Here is a 21,094-nt window from a genome sequence, read left to right as displayed (position 1 = left end):
ATGCACTTATTATTTCTCAATTAGACTATACTAACAGTCTGTAGTTGGGTCCTCCGGATTACCTCATCAAAAAGCTGCAGGTCATTCAAAATGCTGCAGCCAGGCTTATCAGGAATGTACCCCTTTGCCACCATATCTCTCCCCATCTTCCCAGCCTACACTGGCTGCCTATTAAAAAGAGGATCCAGTCTAAGGCTGTGATCTTGGCCTTTCGATCCACCAGAGACACTGGCCCAAAAAATGTTAAACTAAGATTACCCAAATACACCCAAAACAGGACACTGAGATCAAATAACCAGAGACTCCTCTCCATTCCACGTTTTAAATAAGCTAGATTAGGCGGTCGCTCTTTCTCTTTCTCTTTCATTACTGCCTCTCTCTGGAAGGCTATGCCAGAGCATCTTCGAATGGCCAACTCAGAACCGATATTTAGAAAGCAGCTAAAGACTTGGCTCTTCAGTCCATTCTAGAGCCTTTCTTTTGTTCCACTTCTCCCACCAGGACATCTTCCCCACACCATTATATCATTTAATATCATGAGTGATGTAATTTGTGAGTTCTTAAGCAGTGCCTGTAAATTATAATTTGGTCAGTAAAGTATAACTGGTGAATTTCAGTGGTTTTTCTTTCAAACATTAGCTTTTATATTATTAAAATGCCTAAATAAAACATCACTTTATTTTTAACTTTTCATTCAGTAAACTTCCAGCATTTTCAAACTGCAGAGTAATCTAAAATTGTATTACCTTACCAAACTGTGATTTCAGTTTAACCTTTGTTTTTGTTTTTTATTTGCTTTTATTGACATTGCTCTAAACACAATATCATGTACAGCATATAGGATTGCACTGTGACCATGGAGATTTCAGGAGTTTTGCCATAATTGTATTATGTGCAGTGCACCATAACGTCAATTGCATTATGCAGCATCTGCGTAATTTGTAACTAAGCAAAACAGAAAAACAGTTTCTAAAACCTAACACCCACTAAGTGCTCCTATCCGTCCTAACCTTTGTTTTTTACAGACAACTTCTGAGTTTTTTTCAATGTAAAGAGAAATATGGCTACTGTACCTACCTAGTGTTTCAGTGAATACATTTTTTCTTTTAAATCATATTCACCCAACTCCCTTAGTAGGCATAGCTTTAGACTATGTGCGCATAGTGTTGGCAGCAAGGTCTGGCCTCAACCTCTCCCCAAGTTGTTCTCCACTGCACATGCACACAGCCTTAGGTGTGTGGCATGGGGTTGGCCTCCAGGGCCAGCCAGTGGCCCTGCACCCAACTCCCTTGTGTTACTGCAGCAGAAGCGCCACCCACAGTACCGCAAGATCACACAAGCTCCACTTATTGATGCTAGCTTGGTCATACGGTACCACAGTACCCGCAAGTGTTCAACAGCAACACACAGGGGCCTCGATGGGTCCTGCAAGACTACCACAGGACCCATGGCCTGAAATATTTTTTATTTGGCTTCATGGGGGAGTCCCTCTGGGATCCCCACCCCACAAGAGCCACAGGGTTTGGGTAATCCTACAATGCCCCCTGGTATATAATTTTTTTTATCGACTAAAGACTTAGGAACCGAGTCCTCGAGTTCTGAAATGGCAGCTGTAGAAATTCTGTTCATATTGTAGTCAGCAAATCAGATTGCTGGTCCCACAGGACCAGAACTGGTCTTGAAAGACCAAAGAGATTCATGCGAAAAAAAGATCTCATGGAGCACTGTGGGACCAGATATCATTGCGTTTTGAACCTTAATTTGTCAAAAAAATCTGAGCAGATTTCACCAAATTACAAAAAGCACACTTTCTGAATAAAGATCTAGATTTCTGTCACATTTGGTGTAATTCTGTTCAGCTGCATTTTCTGTATCACTTCCCAAAAATCCTATGGGGAATTTACAGGAGAAAAATATATTTAGAGACCTCTCTATTTCTTAGTGCCCATTTGATGGGTCTCCCTGAAACATTCCAGGAAGGAGCTGAGGTGGATAAACTTGTTGTTTGGAAAGTTTTGTTAAGATTTGTTAAACAGGGCAAAATGATTAGTAAAAAAAGAATTGCACTTCTTATGAAAACTGTGACCTCACGTGTAAATACACAATGGCTATATCTATCTATATCTAAATCTCTATAGCCCTACATAGACATACAGGGTTTTTTCAGTCCACGCTTGTTATCCATAGGTCTATTGTAAGTCCTTCAGATTCTTTGCTGTCTACCATAGCATACATCATGGCATTATGAGTCATTCTAAAATGGCTGCTCGCAGGTGTACAGTAGTTGGCACCCACATTACCACTTGAGGTTGGTTGTACCATGTTCTAAGATTATGTTTTAAGCCCTGTAAGTGTTTATTTTAAGATGGTTCCTGTCCCAATACTCTTTCAGAGCATCCATCAATATCTGCAGAAGGAGCAGGGTCGAGTCCAGTAGAACAGTGACGGTGGCACACATCTTATCATATAGCTGAAAACCTCCAAGAATTGGTGTGAACACATCTGGACTCGCAAAAACCTCATGGATACCAGTCTTATATATTTTGAAATGTAAGAGTACTGGCACGCACCCCATTTCAGGCAATTTTGTCTTGCAATTTTAGGGGAAATAAAGTTAAAAAATCTGGTGCTCAGAAAACTGACCTTAATTTCTTTACTAAAAATGTGATATTCTTAATACAGACCATATGTGACTCCTTCATTAAAGGAAAAAACAAGACGCCATATTGTCACAAAATACTCACTTCCAGCTCCTTAGAACAACTCTAGGAACTACAAATAAACCTGTATGATGACGGTGACATTGTGGTGTAATAAACTTACATAAATCTTCACCTTTTCAACATGTTAAAATAATGGAAGCTAATCGTACAACAACCCCCCCGCTCCTGGTCATTTACACAAAACACTCCATCCCTCAACATGTCACTAAACTTAGATCCAGCTACGCTGGCCCTAGATTATTGTTTCTCATAATCTCACCAAGGGTGTGCCACTCTCTAATCTGAGTACAAGATCAGCTCATCAGCATTCTAAATCAACAGCAATGACCCACCATTACCAGCTGTGACCACCACCACTGTCTAAGAACCCCCACATAGTAACTCACCATATCCTCTGCCCAAATTTTAAAACTCATCATAAAGGAACTTTACAAGAAACTGATCCTATTGATTAATTATCACATCATGCCCCTCTCTAGCTCTGTATCTAGGACAATCTAATTGAAAGAGCTGTACTAAATACCCTAAAACCTGCCAACCCCCAAATAGAAATCACAACTTTTACACGTCTACAGCTTGAATGATAAGGCACATAAGAACATCCCACCCTAACTGGTTGCACACCATTCCCCAACCTTTCCATCTTCTATACCTAACCAACAACCATCAGACCCATAAAAAGCTACCCATGTTCACAGACCTAGACAATGCAGAGTAAAGATCAAATCAGTGTGTCACAAAAATCCATGGTCAGTATCCTCCTTAACAGAACAACAAACTCTGACGGAAAGCATGTATCTGAATTGCCCTCTCATAACTTGCATATTTACTATCTCTAATAATGCATCTTTCTCTACTATCTTTAATGAAAAGATCTAGATAGTATCATCTCAAATGAAGCAACTTTAAAACTCAAAAGCCTCACCATCAACTTACTCACCAACATAGTCAGACCATGTAAAATAAACCACATCTTTCAACCTCCATGAATTGGTATGACTTTCTCAAGTGACTTTATAGATTCTCTCCAGTTAATCATGCTTTCCTTGGTGACTTTAACATTCTGTGGAACATTGGAAAAAATCACCTCTTTATTGCAAGTGCACACAACACTCCCAGCACAGAACACAAGCCTGTAAACAGTAATTTATCCTATCAAATGCTTCTAACACAAATTATAAGAGATCCTTCAAACTTAGGACAACCTTAAACTAATGAATATTCTCAACTGCATTGCAAACCTTGAAGAAAACAATATGCAAGAAGAAAATGCATTTCTAGTAGATTCAGTACACTCTCAAATACTCATTGTATGAAAACAATGAATGCACATGGAGGTAATACTCCACAACATGTCTTACATGTCTCAGAAGCTCCCATAAAAAGCTGCTCTACAAAGCCAAACATTCCTTTCTTACAAGTAAATTCAACAATGCCAAGAACCACCCCTAAACAAAGGCAGTGGTTCCCTACACCTGCATATCAGCCAGACGAATTTTGATATGAAGAATCTGCCAGCTTCTTCCTGAAAACATCTCTAACCTCAGGAACAATTCACCAACTCTCCTGATGCTGCCAGGTTAACACAAATATTCACTCCAAGAAAGCTCAAATCTTCATGGAACACCTGTAGTAAAGGCAGGGCCCTGCTGGCGCACATTGCTATGTTAGCATAGGCTTATTAGAAGTTTAGACGCCATTTTACCGTTTTGCTGCTTTTGCACATGACACTGTATGTAACTGTTGTTGTAAGTTAGGCTGCGTGAATTTCTTCACATGAGAATGGCTTATTTTCAACATCCCCAGACTTACATCGTGACCTTAGTCTGCACAGTGAGTGCTGAAGCCTCCAAGGTTATCAAAAAATTGGTCGCTGTTATTCGGGATGATTGGCCCACGCTTAGACACAACATGCACGCAGCTGCAGCAAACTGAAATTCTGGCGCCTTTAATATTGCACTGCATGCATGATTTGAGCACTTGGAGAAAATCAGTTTCCAGAAAGAGAGAGCTTTTGCAGATCCTGATGTGATTCACCTCTGCTGATCTTGGAGATATGGGGTTTCCAATTCAAGCCTAAGAGACCTTCTAATATTATATAAAACATAGTTCCTAGCTAGGGAGGGTGGTATATAAGGCACTTTAGGACCTGTTTCCACTATCATTATAATATGATTTCTCCCTTTGTGTTTTAAGGAATTGTAGCAATGCTAATCGTATTACTTGTAATCATATGCCTGCTTATGTTAGGAAAAATACTGCATCTTAGAGCACGTCGTTAAAAATAAAAATTTTAAACTTTTCCGTGTCTCTATTTACTCACATTGTGGACTGATATGAGAATACCAAATGAAAGAGTGTTCTTGATTCCCACCATTCCTGGGAGTAACCTAAGTTGCATGTTCTGGGTTGTCTAATCATTGGTACCTTTGCTATAGGACAAAGAGCTAATGAGACACTGATGCTAGTAGGTTAGGGGTTCTAGGTACTGAGGTGAGTTTTTTGGTCTACCACAATTCACTGAGGTCCTGGGTCTCTGTGCACAGTTCTGTGTATGAGCAGAATCCCTGCAACACACCTTTGACCCGTCATCCCTAAAAAAATATTCTCCTCGATTGGACCCTCACACTATGTTGATGACCCCATCCCTGCTCCAAAGGCTAAAGGACTTAGGGCCATAGGTATGAAGGCAATTTTGTGATCGCAAACGCCGAAATTCACCGAATTTCAGCATTTGCGATCGCAAAATAGCTAAGTGGTATATATGTAAGCAAAACAGCCTCGCAAAATAAGAAATCGCAAATATGCGATTCTCTATTTTGCAATTTCATTTAAGGAATCACAAATTGTGATTCCTTAAATGCAATGTATGAGACCCAGAAAAAGTGCAATTTGGCCAAAAGGAATCGCAAATTACCACCAACTTCAAGTTGGTGGTAATTTGCGATTTCTTTGAAAAATTCACGTTTTTGCATTTTTTTTAAAGTGAAATGTGGCACACATACATTCCCTTAGGGCATGTATGTGTGCCACATGGGCACTCATGCACATTTCAGGGAAGCAACAGGGTGTCCTTTTGACACCCTGGCTCCCTTGAAATTGCATTCTCAATTTGAGATTCTCTAATTGAGAATTGCAAGTTGAGAATGTCTTCCCATTCATTCCTATGGGCCTCTAGGCCCATAGGAATGAATGGGGAGGTATACCTTAATTGCGAATTGCAATTTGCGATTCGCAATTAAGGAATATGTAGGATTCGCAAACATTTTTGCAAATCCTACATACATAACATTTTGCGATTCTCAAATAGCGATTCTCTAAAAATCACAAAATGTAACTTGCATACATATGGCCCTTAGAGACACCATCTCACCAATATGAACACAATGCATTAACGTTTCTCTCCAGACATGCTCTGTACCAGACTCCCTTTATGAAAACATAACAACACATAAGGCCCATAATAGAGCTCCTTCCATTTTCTATAGATGAGAGGGGCTACCTCTCAAACTGATTCCAACAGGAATAAATAGGCAATTCTACCTCCAAACCCATCTAATCACAATTTGGAGTATCAGAAGACTCTGTCGGAGAACCCATCCTTTTCAATCTCTCTGTTAGACGTTTTGGAAGCCTCTTACACAAGCATGGTGTATCTTTCCATCAATATGATGGGGACACCCAAATAGCCCTGCAAATGGACTGCCTGAACAAACTCTCAAGACTAATCAGCTGCCTCACCGACATTTTAAGGTGGGATAAATAACATGAAGACTGATTTGAACTTCCAAAAAAAGGAATTCTACAATATCTCACACATAATGAGCAACAGCCTGCAAACTGACTAGACCAATTACCTAAATGACATGGGTATACTTCACAAAACTGTTAGCAAAGCATTTGAGTGCCTTGCTGGAGTATCAACTCCCATGTCAAGGCAATCAATTGTGCAAGCCATAATCTCTGACTTCTAAGTAACATCAAGCAAATTGTCCAAAACCTCAACCTAAATCACTGGTATAATCACTGGTATATGTAGAATCGAATTTAGCAGTGCACTGCATACCGGCCTACTTAAATCCTGTTTCACACCTTTGAAAGAAATATGACCTCCACTCTGTTTTCCACCTCATTGATGGTAAAAGAAAATGGAATCACATCAACCACATCAGTCTTCTGTCACTGGCTACCTTCTGCTTGAGGATGTCATAAAACTGTGTGCATCATATATAAGACCCTACGCCTAAGCGCCTTATGATACCTCGCTGCAAATTCACTATTGAAGGAGGAACAAAAAATAAGAGGCCTCCCTACTACCTAAACTACCCACATTCAAGAAATCCACCACACTTGGATGCACCATTTCAGAATGCCTTCAAAATCTGGATTTCACTCCGCATCGGCTTAAGAAACCTCCATCATACATATAATTCATAAAGGGACTGACGGGTTCTTATGGATAGATGGGCTTCCAGACACCTAATATTTGCAACTCACCACAGTATGCTCCTGCACTCTTTATGCTGCCAACAACCCTCACACTCTTTGTTATACCACATTACTCCTTCCTGTTCTACTATAAAGCTACTGTGCATCCCATAGATGTTATATGATCTCTACTTTTCCAGAACTTTCCACAATTCCTTTCTGTACCATGCCGGTCTATATTGTAAAGAGTGCAGTGCTTGGATACCCAATACTGGGTGTGAAGTATTACATTGGAAATACATGGATAACAATAAATAAATAAATCTAATTGAAGTTGTATGGGTCTAGAAGAGGGTGGGCAACATAAGCAGAGGAGCAGGGAAGTAGCAACGGAATCTGAGCTAATCAAGCCACCTTGATGGGAATCGAAGAAGCCACACGGGTGACTCAATCCACGACAGCCTGTATCCCTTTGTGGATCCAAGACGATTTTCAGGTCCAACAGATAAGTACATACTGTTATGCCACGCTGATCAATGTCTGCAAAGACCAATAACATGCAGACAAGTAGGAACTTCACAAACTGAAAAAACCTTGTCTAGTGTAATTTACTACTCTCTAAGTTTGCCGAAATCTCTCGGTATCTTATAGTCTGTTAATATTCACTTTCTATCATAAGCACTAGTGAATGGACATGCTGGCAGTTGTTTATGCAGTGCAAAAACACTGACTTAGACATAATGTCACTGAAAATCATAATTGTTGCTTGTGTGAAGAGGTACAACTATGGGCACAACCCCAGGAAAGCTGCTTGATAAATATGGCAATAATATATACCTGTATATAATGAGAGAAAATGTACATAATTGTTCCCTATTCATATGTGCAGGACTACATCTGTGTTCTGTGTTAACAAGTCTATGCCTCTAAATTACTAACTCTTCTCACCTTCTACATTCATTATAGGTCAAGGTTCATCACCTCTCTCAAGATATCACACTAAACAAAATGACATGGGGCAGCCTAATGCCTTTCTCAATGCTTATTTGTTCAATCTTGAAAGGATATAGTTGAATCAATTCTTTTAAATCTTTATACAAATACTGAATATTTCTTCTTATGTGGGTTAGTGTCAAACACCACAAAAATCACACAAAAACATGTAGAAGTCTTACTCCAAATCTTTCTTTGGGTGGCTCTGCACATCAGCCAAGTACTCTTGTGCTTCTCCGACAAGGATGTGGCTCTTGCCGTACAAACTGCGCCGGATATTCAAACATTCTTTTAGAAAACATTCCGATGCATCGAAGTCTGACGTGGAATATCTAAAAGTGCAATAATAAGATATCAAAATATTTGACTAGAATATGGCTGGCAATAGTGTAGAATTTTCCTTAAACCAATACATCACTATGTTGTGCCACATTAGACTGAATATTATTAATAATGATAATAATAATAATAATGTCATTTAGTTCTTATACGGGCTGAGTTTGATGTTTCACAGCTATGCAATTAGGAGATGGGCCTAATACCCAATTCAATAATACACTTTTTTTAAATTCCCAAAAACAAATGACAGAGATGTTGCAGCAGATATTCTAACCACTGCAATGTAGGTTAAAATCAGATCTCAGAAGCAAGTACTAACTCTTTTACTAGCCTGTAAAAAGTCTGTCTTGTAAAACATTGTTGACGTACTATAATAAATTAAGTTTTAAGCAAGTTTGAGAGATGAAAAGTAATTGTCAGTGTGTGCCACTGTAAAATATCAATAGCAGGTAACAAAACCTGCCTTCCTAAAGCTTCTCAAGCTTATGTGGGTACCTATATTAACCCAGAAAGCAATTTTTAAAACAGACTCAGTCTTATTCCAACATGACGCATCACTGTTGGAGGGTTTAGAATAGGGGTGTCAATTTTTTTTTTATAAAAAGAGATATGTCTGATCAAAGAAAAATTGAAAGAGCTACTCATGGCTTCACCATTGTTGTAGTAGTGACCACAACAAATACAATCACAAAAGTGACCACACCTTGCAGGATTACTGGTAATGACCCTCAAAAGTATGTTACAGTATTGAGTAATAAAAACATTGTCATGCCAATATATCATGTCCAGGATATTGATCAACACAATATCAAAAAGTATATATATATATATATATATATATATATATATATATATATATATATATATATATATATATATATATATATATATATATATATATATATATATATATATATATATATATATATATATATATATATATATATATATATATATATATTACCTACTGGCTATCGCCAGTAGGTATATATAGTTAGGATTAATTCCCTATGGGATTTTTGAAAATTCTATGTCTAATAACTTTGGCGTTTGTGGACGGAATCGGCTGAAATTTTCAGGAAAATGGCACATTTTGTTTCTGAGCAGCCCCTGAAAATTTGGGGGGGTTTCGTCAAGGGGGGGCTGAGAAAAAAGGGGGGTCCCAAAACGCGTTTTTAACATTGAGTTTTCCATAGGGCGGTTGGACTCACTTTTAGCTCGAACGGCTGAATGGATTTGCACGAAACTTGGCAAAATTGTAGGGACTGTTAGCCCGATGTGCCTTTGCTAGGTCTCAATATATGTGCTCCAGTAGTTTTTGAGAAATTAACGTTCAAAACAAGATATATATCTGTAACAGCGCTCCGGGCTGCGCTCCGGTCCGCTTACTTTTCGCGAAACGGAACTTTGCGCGCAGAAAGCTGATTGGCTCTCCGGTGTCTATCAACATTCTAAACAGTCCGGAGCGGCCGCCATCTTATCTCTCGGTAGGATCGAGAGAGAAGAAGAGGTGAAAAACGAAGGGGGAATTTATAGAAAGGGGGCAAGGTATACCCCTCTTGACCCCCTAGGAATGTTGTTGGGGTTATTAAAGGGTCCCGTGGGGAAAATAAAAATAAAATGATTTTTCACGGTAGAAGCGCTTCACGGGCCGCGAACTGGGCCGCAAACTGGTAGCGAAACGGGAATTCGCCATTTTGTGCTTCGTTTTAATTGTTTAGAGACAAAAATTATCGCCGCACATCGGCCACAATGCATGAATATCGCTGAAAAGTCAGCGATATTCATGCATTATCCAGCAAATGCTCTTAGCCATGTTATCCACCTTCCATTGGATAACATGTCTAAAAACTGCTCTGTGCGGGAGCTTTTTTTTTTTTTTTTGCTGCGTGACGTTTGTTAACGTTCGATTCGATGGAAATCAGGAAGTGTTGACCACCATTTTGTCACTGCGAGTAAATATTTTGTTATAAATGAATCCTTATTGATAAACATTGTCTGCGCCATTTTGCGTTTTTGTCCAATGCCACAATTTTGTCGTGCACGGCAGCCATTTTAGATGCCTTGACCAGGGCCACTCTCTGCACGCCGCCGATCCTCAGCATGGCTCCCCACCCTCGCAAGCATCTCCCCCACGCACTGGTCACCCCCGCTCTCTCTCTCATGCATGGGCCATATACTTCCCCCCATCTGCGCTGCTCTTCTCTGAGAATCACACCCTGTGCCTGCCCGACACCTCCCTTTCACCCTATTCACTAACGCACCCTCTGACACTCCTCTTCCTCTGTGTCCGATTGTCCAGGCCGGACCCAGGCTATCACCTAGCCCTGCGGATGTAGTTTATGGCCCCAGCTGTAGAGTATCCAGACATGCCAACCCTCCCGATTCAGGCGTGAGACTACTGATTTCAGTGCTAGTCTTTCGCTTCCCGATTCCAGCAAGGAAAAACCCGGGGGCATATTACCAACAACTAGCGATAATTTTTGTCTCTAACTTGTTTAGAGACAAAAATTATCGCCGCACATCGGCGAATTTTATCGCACATAAACCTTGCTATTAGCAAGGTTTATCGCAAATGCGATAAAAAACGGCCGCAATGCATGAATATCGTTGAAAAGTCAGCGATATTCATGCATTATCCAGCAAATGCTCTTAGCCATGTTATCCACTTCCCATTGGATAACATGGCTAAAACTGCTCAGGGCAGGTGTTAGGTTTTGGAGATATTCGCGCTTAGCGCAAATATCTCCAAAAGTTGGTAATAGGAGATAGCGATGGTTAGGGACTGTTTCCAGTCGCTAAAATCTTGGCACGCCCACTTTGCATGTCATTAGTGATAAATATCACTGATATGCAAAGCAGGGCCCAAGATGGTCGCTATCTCCTTTTAGCTGTCACTAACTGGTGTTAGCGACAGCTTGGTAATAGGGAGATAATTTTATCTCTTTTTTTTTGGCTTTTAAAGCCAAAAAAGCGGAAATAAACCCCCTTGATAATATGCCCCATGATTTCTCGGGGGTTTCAGCTGACAGGGCTTGGTATTGTGTTACGTGCTAATTCTTCCAGGAAACGTCAGAGGGTCGATGCAGGGGTTCTAGAAGGGGTGATAAACCATTTAAGCCTCATGAACAAGCGCATGGTCTTTTAAAGATTTGTGAAGTACTCGGGGCGGCGGTGTGTGTGTGCCCTCTTTCAGGAGCGGGCGGGGGGGCACTGCCAGCAACTTGCCAGGCCAGGCAGTGTTCAACACGTGCATCACCCTTTCTCTGCCTGCTATTGCGCTCCATGCTTCGGAAAGGTAAGAAAAAGAACGTGCTTTTGAGTTTGAAATGTCCGATCTTGTAGCAGTACACTTGCAAAGCCCACACATGACAATAACCCGATTCAAGGCCCCATTCACCCGATTTTTTAAAGATATATAGTACTCCAACAAAGTTAGATTTTAAAACTTTATTAACTTTTAAATATAACGAACGCAACAAAAACTGTAAATATATTTAACCATTTTTTGAAATTAACCAGAACTATAACGATAACAACAACAACAACAATAATATAACTTTTATGCCTAAATTACCCAAACATTTAGCTAATCTGCTAAAGGGGGGAGTCGCCATTTCTTTACAATAATCAATAATGAAAAATCCACATCAATAGGGTTGTCCGTTTTCTCGATGCAGCACTATAGTGCAACATACACAGCACCTGGGGTGTCAAGAGTGAACAGGTCTTTCTTTGTTCCTTAAGATGTTATCTGTGTCAACCTCTTCCGAGAATGCTGATGCGTTAGGATTTCCTTGTGTTTCTTAATAGCATTGGTGTCTGTACACTTCTTTGTCAATTCTGTGAAGATGATAACTGCTTCATAAACAGACGATATCTTTGTTTAGTCATTAGTGTTAAGTGTGTCTGAAACTACAGTGCCCTTCTGTTTTTTTTTCTTCAGGCTCTACAGAGTTTTGTGTGTTGTTCTTTTGAGCGACAATTATTCCAGAGGTTTCAGGTTTACTTGTTTTGTCCTGCAGTGAGTTAACAGCTTTAGAGAGTTCATGTTTATTTGCTATGTCCTGCTGTTCGTCAACTGCTTCAGAGACGTCAGCCTCATTTGTTATGTTTCAGTAGATCCTGGACCTGCCCGGCCGCGCCCAAAATGGTGCCGGTGTAAATGGGACTCGTAACTGCTTGTTGTGTACTGGTTGCCCAACCTTGATATCACGAGATACATATGCAGTTTTGGTGGTAGGTGCATGACTGACTGATTGAGTGAGTGATTAAATGTGTGTCACTGAGTGCATGGGTTAGTGACTAAACTGTTTTAATTTGTGCATCATTATATCTGTTGTTCTACAAACTGCTGCATATGTTGATCAGTAGCTATATGAGTAACTGTATGGGTTATTGATTGGTTGTCCAAGTATTTGTATGGGAAACTGAGTGTGTGTGTATGGGTGGCTGGGAGGTGTGTGACTCTGTACATAGATGTGTGAGTAGTTGATTCACTATATGTATAGATTCAAAAGTGCATGTGGAAACAGCTGTATGGGCGGTTGACTGTGCATGAGTGTATCAGTGAGTGAATGGATATCTCAGTGCTACATGTCAAAGTAAGTACATATGTAAAACACAGTACATGTGAGAGGTGACATATATAAATAACTATGCATAAGAGCCAGTGAATGTGTGAGTGGCTGTATGGATCATTGTGAACATGTATCAGAGATTGTATAAGAGAGTAAAGTAAATATGTGTTAGTATATGTTTGAATAAGTAAGGTGTGTATAACTGTATAGTTGAGAAAATGGAGGTGTGATTGATTTTTGGCATAACTGACTAGGTGTGTGAGTAACTCCATGGATGAGTGACAGTCTGTGACTGTCTGTTTACACTGATTGTATCTAAGGTTATATTAGAGTCTGAAGAGGTTCATGGTATTATCACATGAATGATATCATCAGTGATGTGATCAGTCATGTCAAATGACATGTTATCAGTGATGTCATCAGTGATGTCATTTGAGATGTCATCAGTGATGTCATCAGTGATGTCACTAACCATGTCATGAATGATGTAATATGTGACATCATCAGCAGTGGATTGCGGGTGCGCGATATATAGTTAGCGCATCTAACTATATATGGAATTTCAATGGTTTTATGCGAGTAAAATAAGGTTTTGTAAATGCAAATTCCTAACTATATATGTTCTATAACCAATGGTTTTTTCATTGAATATATATATATATATATATATATATATATATATATATATATATATATATATATATATATATATATATATTACCTACTGGCGGTCGCCAGTAGGTAGTTATAGTTAGGATTTTTTTCAATGTTAAATCTGAAAATTCTATTTGGAATAACTTTGGCGCCGGTTGACGAATCTGCCTGAAAATTTCCTCAAAATGGCCTCGCGGCGTTCCGGTCCTTCCCTGAAAGTTTGGGGGGGGATTCGTCAAGCGGGGGCCGAGATAAAAGGGGGGTCCCAAAACGCGTTTTCCCCATGTTAATTTCCATAGGGCGGTCGATTTCACTTTTAGCCCGAACGGCTGAATGGATTTCCACCAAACTTGGCAAAATTGTAGGGACTGGTAGCCCGATGTGCCTTTGCTATGTCTCAAGATATGTGCTCCAGTGGATTTTGAGTAATTAAGGTTCAAAAAAATATATATATCTATAGCCGCGCTCCGGTACGCGCACCGGTACGCGCACCGGGCGCTTACCGCGACTTGCGCGCAGAAAGCTGATTGGCTCTGGGATGTCTGTAAACATTCTAAACAGTCCGGAGCGGCCGCCATCTTGTGTCTCGGTAGGATCGAGACACGAGAGGTGGCCAAAACAAAGAGGGAAATGACCATAAGGGGGCAGAGTAGACCCCCCTTGACCCCCTAGGTTTGATGTGGGGGCCATAAAAGGGCCCCGCGGAGCAAAAAAAAAATTTTAAAAAAATTTGATTTTCGCGGGGTGAGCGCCCGGTACGCGCACCGGTACGCGCACCGGTAAGCGTACCGGGGAGCGTACCATAGGGAAAAAAAATGACAGTTTTAAAAGTAGCTGTTTAAAAAAAATATGTTTTGTTGTTTTTTTTATACATACACATACATATATATAAATGCATATGCATATATATATATGCATATATGTGTATATGTGTGCGTGTAGAGAGAGGTAGAGAGGTAGAGGTGTAGAGGTAGAGAGGTAGAGAGGTAGCGGTAGAGAGGTAGAGATTAGTAGAGAGAGAAGAAGAGAGAGGTAGAGAGGTAGAGAGTAGAGAGTGAGTAATAGAGAGTAGAGAGTGAGTAGTAGAGAGTAGTAGAGAGCAGTAGAGAGAGTAGCAGAGAGTGAGTAGTAGAGAGTAGTAGAGTGAATAGTAGAGTGAGTAGTAGAGAGTAGTAGAGAGTGAGTAGTAGAGAGTGAGTAGTAGACAGTAGTAGAGAGTAAGTAGTAGAGTGATTAGTAGAGAGCAGTAGAAAGTGAGTAGTAGAGAGTAGTAAAGAGTGAGTAGTAGAGAGTGAGTAGTAGAGAGTGAGTAGTAGAGAGTAGTAGAGAATGAGTAGCAGAGAGAATAGTAGTGAGTAGTAGAGAGTGAGTAGTAGAGTGAGTAGTAGAGACTAGTAGAGAGAGAGTAGTAGAGAGTGAGTAGTAGACAGTAGTAGAGAGTGAGAAGTAGAGAGTGAGTAGTAGAGAGTAGTAGTGAGTAGTAAAGAGTGAGTAGTAGAGAGAGTAGTAGAGAGTGAGTAGTAGAGAGTAGTAGATAGTGAGTAGTAGGGAGTATTGAGTAGCGAGTAGTAGGGAGTGAGTAGTAGAGAGAGAGTAGTAGAGAGTAGTAGAGTAGTAGAGAATGAGTAGTAGACAGTGAGTATTTGAGAGTAGTGGAGTAGGAGAGAGTAAGTAGTAGAGAGTAGTGGAGAATATTCCAAAGTTTGGCACAGCACCACTTTCACAATGAGTCCAATCAAATCATATTACTTAGAGTCCTTATTGAAGCGCTGAATCTTGGTGTATATTCAAATGCTTTTATTTTCCTTAAGTTTATGTACCACAGCCAGCCGAAAGGTTTCGTTCTGTACAACAGAACTTCTTCAGGGCGTTCTTATTTCCTTCAAGTTATGTCGGTATCCAGTTGTCATATAACTAGATATTTCTTCCAAATGTTAGACGAGACATAAGTATATTCTTATTCAAAGTGACTAGGTATCAATTTTACCCACACAATTCGGGCAGACTTGAGTAATTTATAGCATCCTCAAAGTCAGTCTTTCAAAAATTCCAAAGTATAGGACATGATAATCCAAATCCAAATGTTTCTCAAGAAAAGTAATTTACAATCGTTCGGAATATCGGTGTTTGGGCAGATATGATCCAGGGACCCCCAGTATGCAAGGGGAATTAGTCCCCCCTCTACAAACGCGCCAGTGGCCTGCATTGCAGAGAGGTGTAACAAGGGTGTGGCCTCATTACACTTCTCTGCAATGCAGCTCCCTCGCGCATACTGGAGGCTCCTGGTGGACCAGTTGACCCCAGGGACCCCCAGTATGCAAGGGGAATTAGTTCCCCCTCTGCAAACGCGGCAGTGGGCTGCGTTGCAGAGAGGTGTAACAAGTGGCATAGTCTCATTACACCTCTGCAATGCAGCCCCTGGCGCATACTGGAGGTTCCAGGTGGGCTAATTGGCCCCCAGTATGCAAGGGGAATTAGTTCCCCCTCTTCAAACATGCACGGGGGCTGCGTTGCAGAGAGGTGTAAAAAGGGTTGTGGCTTCATTACACCTCTCTGCAATGCAGTCCCCTGGCGCATACTAGAGATTCCTGGTGGGCTTTCAGGTCTTATATAGTTAGGAATTAGCATTAAAAAAACCTTTGAAATTCACTGAAAAAACCATAGGTTTCACACCAGTTATAGTTAGGAATTAGCATTTAAAAAACCTTTGAAATTCACTGAAAAAACCATAGGTTTCACACCAGTTATAGTTAGGAATTAGCATTTAAAAAACCTATTAAATTCACTGACAAAACCATAGATTTCACACCATTTATAGTTAGCTGGAAATTTTACTGACATAAAACCATTGAAATTCCCACGTTATAGTTAGTTGGACTCACTATAACTTGCGCGCCTGTAATGCACTGCTGATGACGTCACATATTACATCACTCATGACATGGTCAGTGACATCACTCATGACATCACTGATGACACCATCCTTGTGACAGAGTGACAGACCTAATTTCAGTGTAATGTAACGCTTGAAACACATATTCAAAAATAGAAACAAACATTTTCAAAAAATGGAGATACCCAAACCAGTAACAACAACCAATTCAGTAATTCCACCATCTATATACACATCCACTCATTCACCAACAGTTCTATATAGTCACTCATATATATACTCACTCATCATATGTAGTGATACACCTATACATCCTGTTACACATCAGCAGTCATCCAAAAGTTACTCACACACATACTCACACATGCAAATAAACTATTGAACATCCATTTATTTGCATATACATTTATACACACACTACCACCTTACTTCTAAGGAAACTTACCCATACTTACTCTCTTAAACAATCACTTATTGAAACACATACTTATTTAAACAGGAACTCCTACAATCTCTCACTATATATACTATACTCACTTATATACATCAATACTCACATATACTAGATTAAAACATATGTCGTTACTAATGAAGACACTAGTGAGACAGTCATTCACTCACTAACACACACATATACACACTCATCCACCCATACAGTCCTGCACATATGCTGTCTTCAAAACACATACAAACAGTGAGTCAGTCACCAACCCCTGCAGCCACTTATACACAAAGAGAAACACTGATACAAACATTTAAATATTTAAACAATACTCGCTAATATATGTATTCACTAAGATACACGTAATAAGCCAGTTACCCAACCAATTTTTTTTTAAAAAAACATCCATTTACACACTTATTTAAACATTTATTCTTCCATCAACCTTTACAAATACATATATAAAACAAATTTATTTTTCAGAAAGACACACATTCACTGGATGGTGTCATCAGTGATGTCATGAGTGATGTCACTGACCATGTCATGAGTGATGTAATATGTGACGTCATCAGCAGTGCATTACAGGCGCGCAAGTTATAGTGAGTCCAACTAACTATAACGTGGGAATTTCAATGGTTTTATGTCAGTAAAATTTCCAGCTAACTATAAATGGTGTGAAATCTATGGTTTTGTCAGTGAATTTAATAGGTTTTTTAAATGCTAATTCCTAACTATAACTGGTGTGAAACCTATGGTTTTTTCAGTAAATATATATATATATATATATATATATATATATATATATATATATATATATATACAGACTTATTAGTCTTAACCCAACATTTATGTACCTTGAAGATATATATATATCTTCAAGATAAAAAAATGTGGTTTAAGAATTTATATGAAAGGAATACAATAATTTGGCTGGATGATATTTAGAACTTGATAATGCAGTAGAACAACCACTACCTCAATGCATGTGACATGGCTACTACTGCAATATCAAGAAAAACGTTACCAATATTGTAAGAAAGTGACCATTATTGGGGTGGATGGTAATCCACCACAAGTAATAAAGCCACCAGCCTGTTAGCTCCAGCTAAAGTTTTAAATAAAGTAACCCCGACTTTGTAACTTTTTGAGAAGAAAAACCTTCCCCGTGTGGGTCACCTCAGAAAGTGAAACTGCTGCCAAGGAACCAAAGGCCATATATCCTAATCAGGTTGGTCCTGCTGATGCTCTGAAACTTTGGGGATTTTACGCAGAATGGGACATAGTTGTTTTTATCTGACATGCAGGGATCTTTGAGTAGGATGAAGATGAACTCCAATATGACACTGTGGAACTGCCAGTCAGATTCTGGTTCTGGCAGGTCCTACTGAAGCTCTAGAAACCCAGAGGAAAAGTTTCCAAACTTTCTTCTGGCGCCCATATAACCACAGGAGTTTATTTTATTTATTTATTTATTTTTGATGTTTGTTAAGCGCGAACAAATGCCAGTGGACGTCTCGGCGCTAAGACTCAGAACGTGAATCTCCGGTGCTGGTTCTTTGGATGGATTACTGGTTAAACAGCCAGGTTTTTAGCCTTTTGCAGAATAGCAACAGAGAATGGCTTGACCTGATCGAAGATGGAAGAGTGTTCCAAAGTCTGGCAGCCGTGACGATGAACCGTCGGTCTCCCCAAGAGCCTGTCTTAGTGCAAGGGACCACTAATTGATACATTGTTGTAGATCTGAGTTGTCTGGGGGGACAGTAAACTGTCAACTGGTCTATGAAAAACTGTGGACCCTGCTTGTGCAAAGCTTTGAATGCTATGCAAAGTGTCTTAAATTTCTATCCGATTTTTGATCGTGAGCCAATGGTACTTCTGGATTGTTTCAGCGATCAGCTTAAATTTGAGGGTCCTGGAAAGCAGTCTTGCTGCGGCATTTTGAATTGTTTGCATTTTGTTGACCACCCGAGATAGTGCATTGGCAAATAAGCCGTTGCAGTAATCAAGTGCGGACAACACCAGAGTGCTTACCAAGGTTTTTCTGGCACTGTCTGGTAGGAACGGGATTATTTTTCTAATAAGTCTCAGCTTGTGAAAAGCTGTTGTTGCTATTTGATTGGCGTGAGCAACAAAGTTGAGATTTTCACTACTAAAGCTTCCAGAACCTCAGGGGAGGCAGGCAAAGGTCACTTTCACATCCACGTGCTACTGATCAGCCGGACACTTCAGGAAAAAAGCTTTTTGCAGCTTGCTGTGTCCCTGTGTCTATACAGGAGATGACTATCAAATATAAAGGGGAGACAAAGTGACAGAATGGCTCGTCCTCCTACTGATAAGTACCATGAATCAAAAGAGCCAATCAGTTTTCTACTACCTACGAATTACATGGAACACTAACTGATGTATATAACATGATGTAAAAATATGATTTAAAAAATAGGAGTGGAAAGTATTTTTGGTGTTGAAGGAAGACGTTAAAAATACCTGCCTAGTAGGCAAATTATTAATCAATCGGGCCTCAAGTCAGTATGGTTAAAAAATGGGAAAAGAAGGAGTCGATAACATGTATCTGCCTTTCTAAGAGTCAACATGTTTTAAGCCATTTCCTATGGCTTTCCTTCAGGACCAAAGATATAACTCACTGATACCAATCCTTTTACCTTATATAGCAGCACACATTCTGCATGCTTAGAATATACTCAATACAAATATATACAGCACCTACTTGGTGTTTACTTCTTGGAGATATAAAAGATGCTGCACTTCTTCTTCATGGGTCCTCCGGTAGAGAGGGAAATTTGTAGTCATACTTATTCCAAAGCTTGGCCTCTGTGCACCAACCTACATTGCCTCCTGGGGCTCAAATCAAATAGGAGGTGAGCAAACTGACAATTGGAGTCTACTGCTTTGTCCTGAGTGTAAGTGGGAACAGGTCCAGCCCTTCGGCTCTCCTCACAGATCTCAAACAGCAAGTGCAGTCCTCCTTCTGTTCTTGCACAGGTCCATAAACGTTTCTGAGGAGCTTGGACAGTCAATGTTTCAGGCAAGCAAAATGTACCTTTCTAAAAGTTACTTTTCCTAAAATCCAACTTTACCATAGGATTGGGCTTTAAATAAATACTAAAAAGAGTGGTTGAATTATTTTTCTAGCTAGTCCCAAGCCAGATATACAGAATCAATAGTTTCATCTTTCCTCTAGTTTTCCTTCTAAGCAGCCTGAGCCTTCCACTGTAAAAATAGCTGTTGGGGGCTTGTCACTGAAGAGACACGGTGACACAAATTTTCTACATATCCCACTTTAAAATACCATGTCCCCTGCCTTGTGGTCTACAAGGCCTACATAGGAATGACGTATTAATATTTTATTGAAGGTTTTTTCCCCTGTCAAGATGGTTATTTTGACAGGTCAGACTGCAGATGTAAACTGCTGGTGTCAGGAGTTAGGACACAGTGGTAAGCCTGAAGCACAATTTCCTTCTCATACAACAGTTTCTATAACAGATACTATGCCCTTATAGGGGAGTTAAATATTCCGATCAGGGATTAGTCAAATTCTACATGTTTTAGGGTCAGGGCATATACACTACGGGAGTAGACAATGGACAGTGCAAAGGAAACACTAATAGATATAAATCTCCTCAAATTGGTTTGTGCTATCATACAAAAAGTAGTTTTAAATATGTTTTGATTTGTAATAATCTTGTTTTCAAAACCAGCATATCAGTTTCTCAAAAACATATTTTTCTGTCAAATATGCTCAACCCATACTGGGTTAACAAACTAAAAACATCTTGTTTTTTTCTCTGAAAGAAAACCCTTAATTTGAGCTGCAAAAAATACACTTTTATACCTGTTTCCCAAAAGTCAACTTGTGATTTCCCCTGGTACAAAGGCATCACACTAATAGATTCTGTTCCACCTGTCCAGGTATTACCATCATATGCCGGGGATGTCCACCATAAGGCCATATATATATACATGTGATAAAGGGCTCCAGGGCCCGAAACGCGTCATGGCGGACGAGAGGTTGCACGAAGAG

General features: G+C 39.8%; 1 protein-coding gene across 1 annotated transcript in view; it reads right to left on the bottom strand.

Annotated features, from left to right (window-relative positions):
- LOC147751267 (putative tetratricopeptide repeat protein 41) overlaps positions 1 to 21,094 on the bottom strand; it is a 496,241-nt gene that overhangs the window by 64,817 nt on the left and 410,330 nt on the right. Inside the window, exon 12 of the mRNA XM_086919170.1 lies at positions 8,327 to 8,476. Within this exon, the coding sequence (XP_086775296.1) occupies positions 8,327 to 8,476 (150 nt within the window). The remainder of the gene's footprint in view (positions 1 to 8,326; positions 8,477 to 21,094) is intronic.

Source organism: Lissotriton vulgaris, chromosome 1_1, assembly GCF_964263255.1.
Source record: "Lissotriton vulgaris chromosome 1_1, aLisVul1.2, whole genome shotgun sequence".
Taxonomy (NCBI): Eukaryota; Metazoa; Chordata; class Amphibia; order Caudata; family Salamandridae; genus Lissotriton; species Lissotriton vulgaris.
Note: the sequence above shows the minus strand (reverse complement) of the source record. Positions and strands in the feature narration are given on the sequence as shown.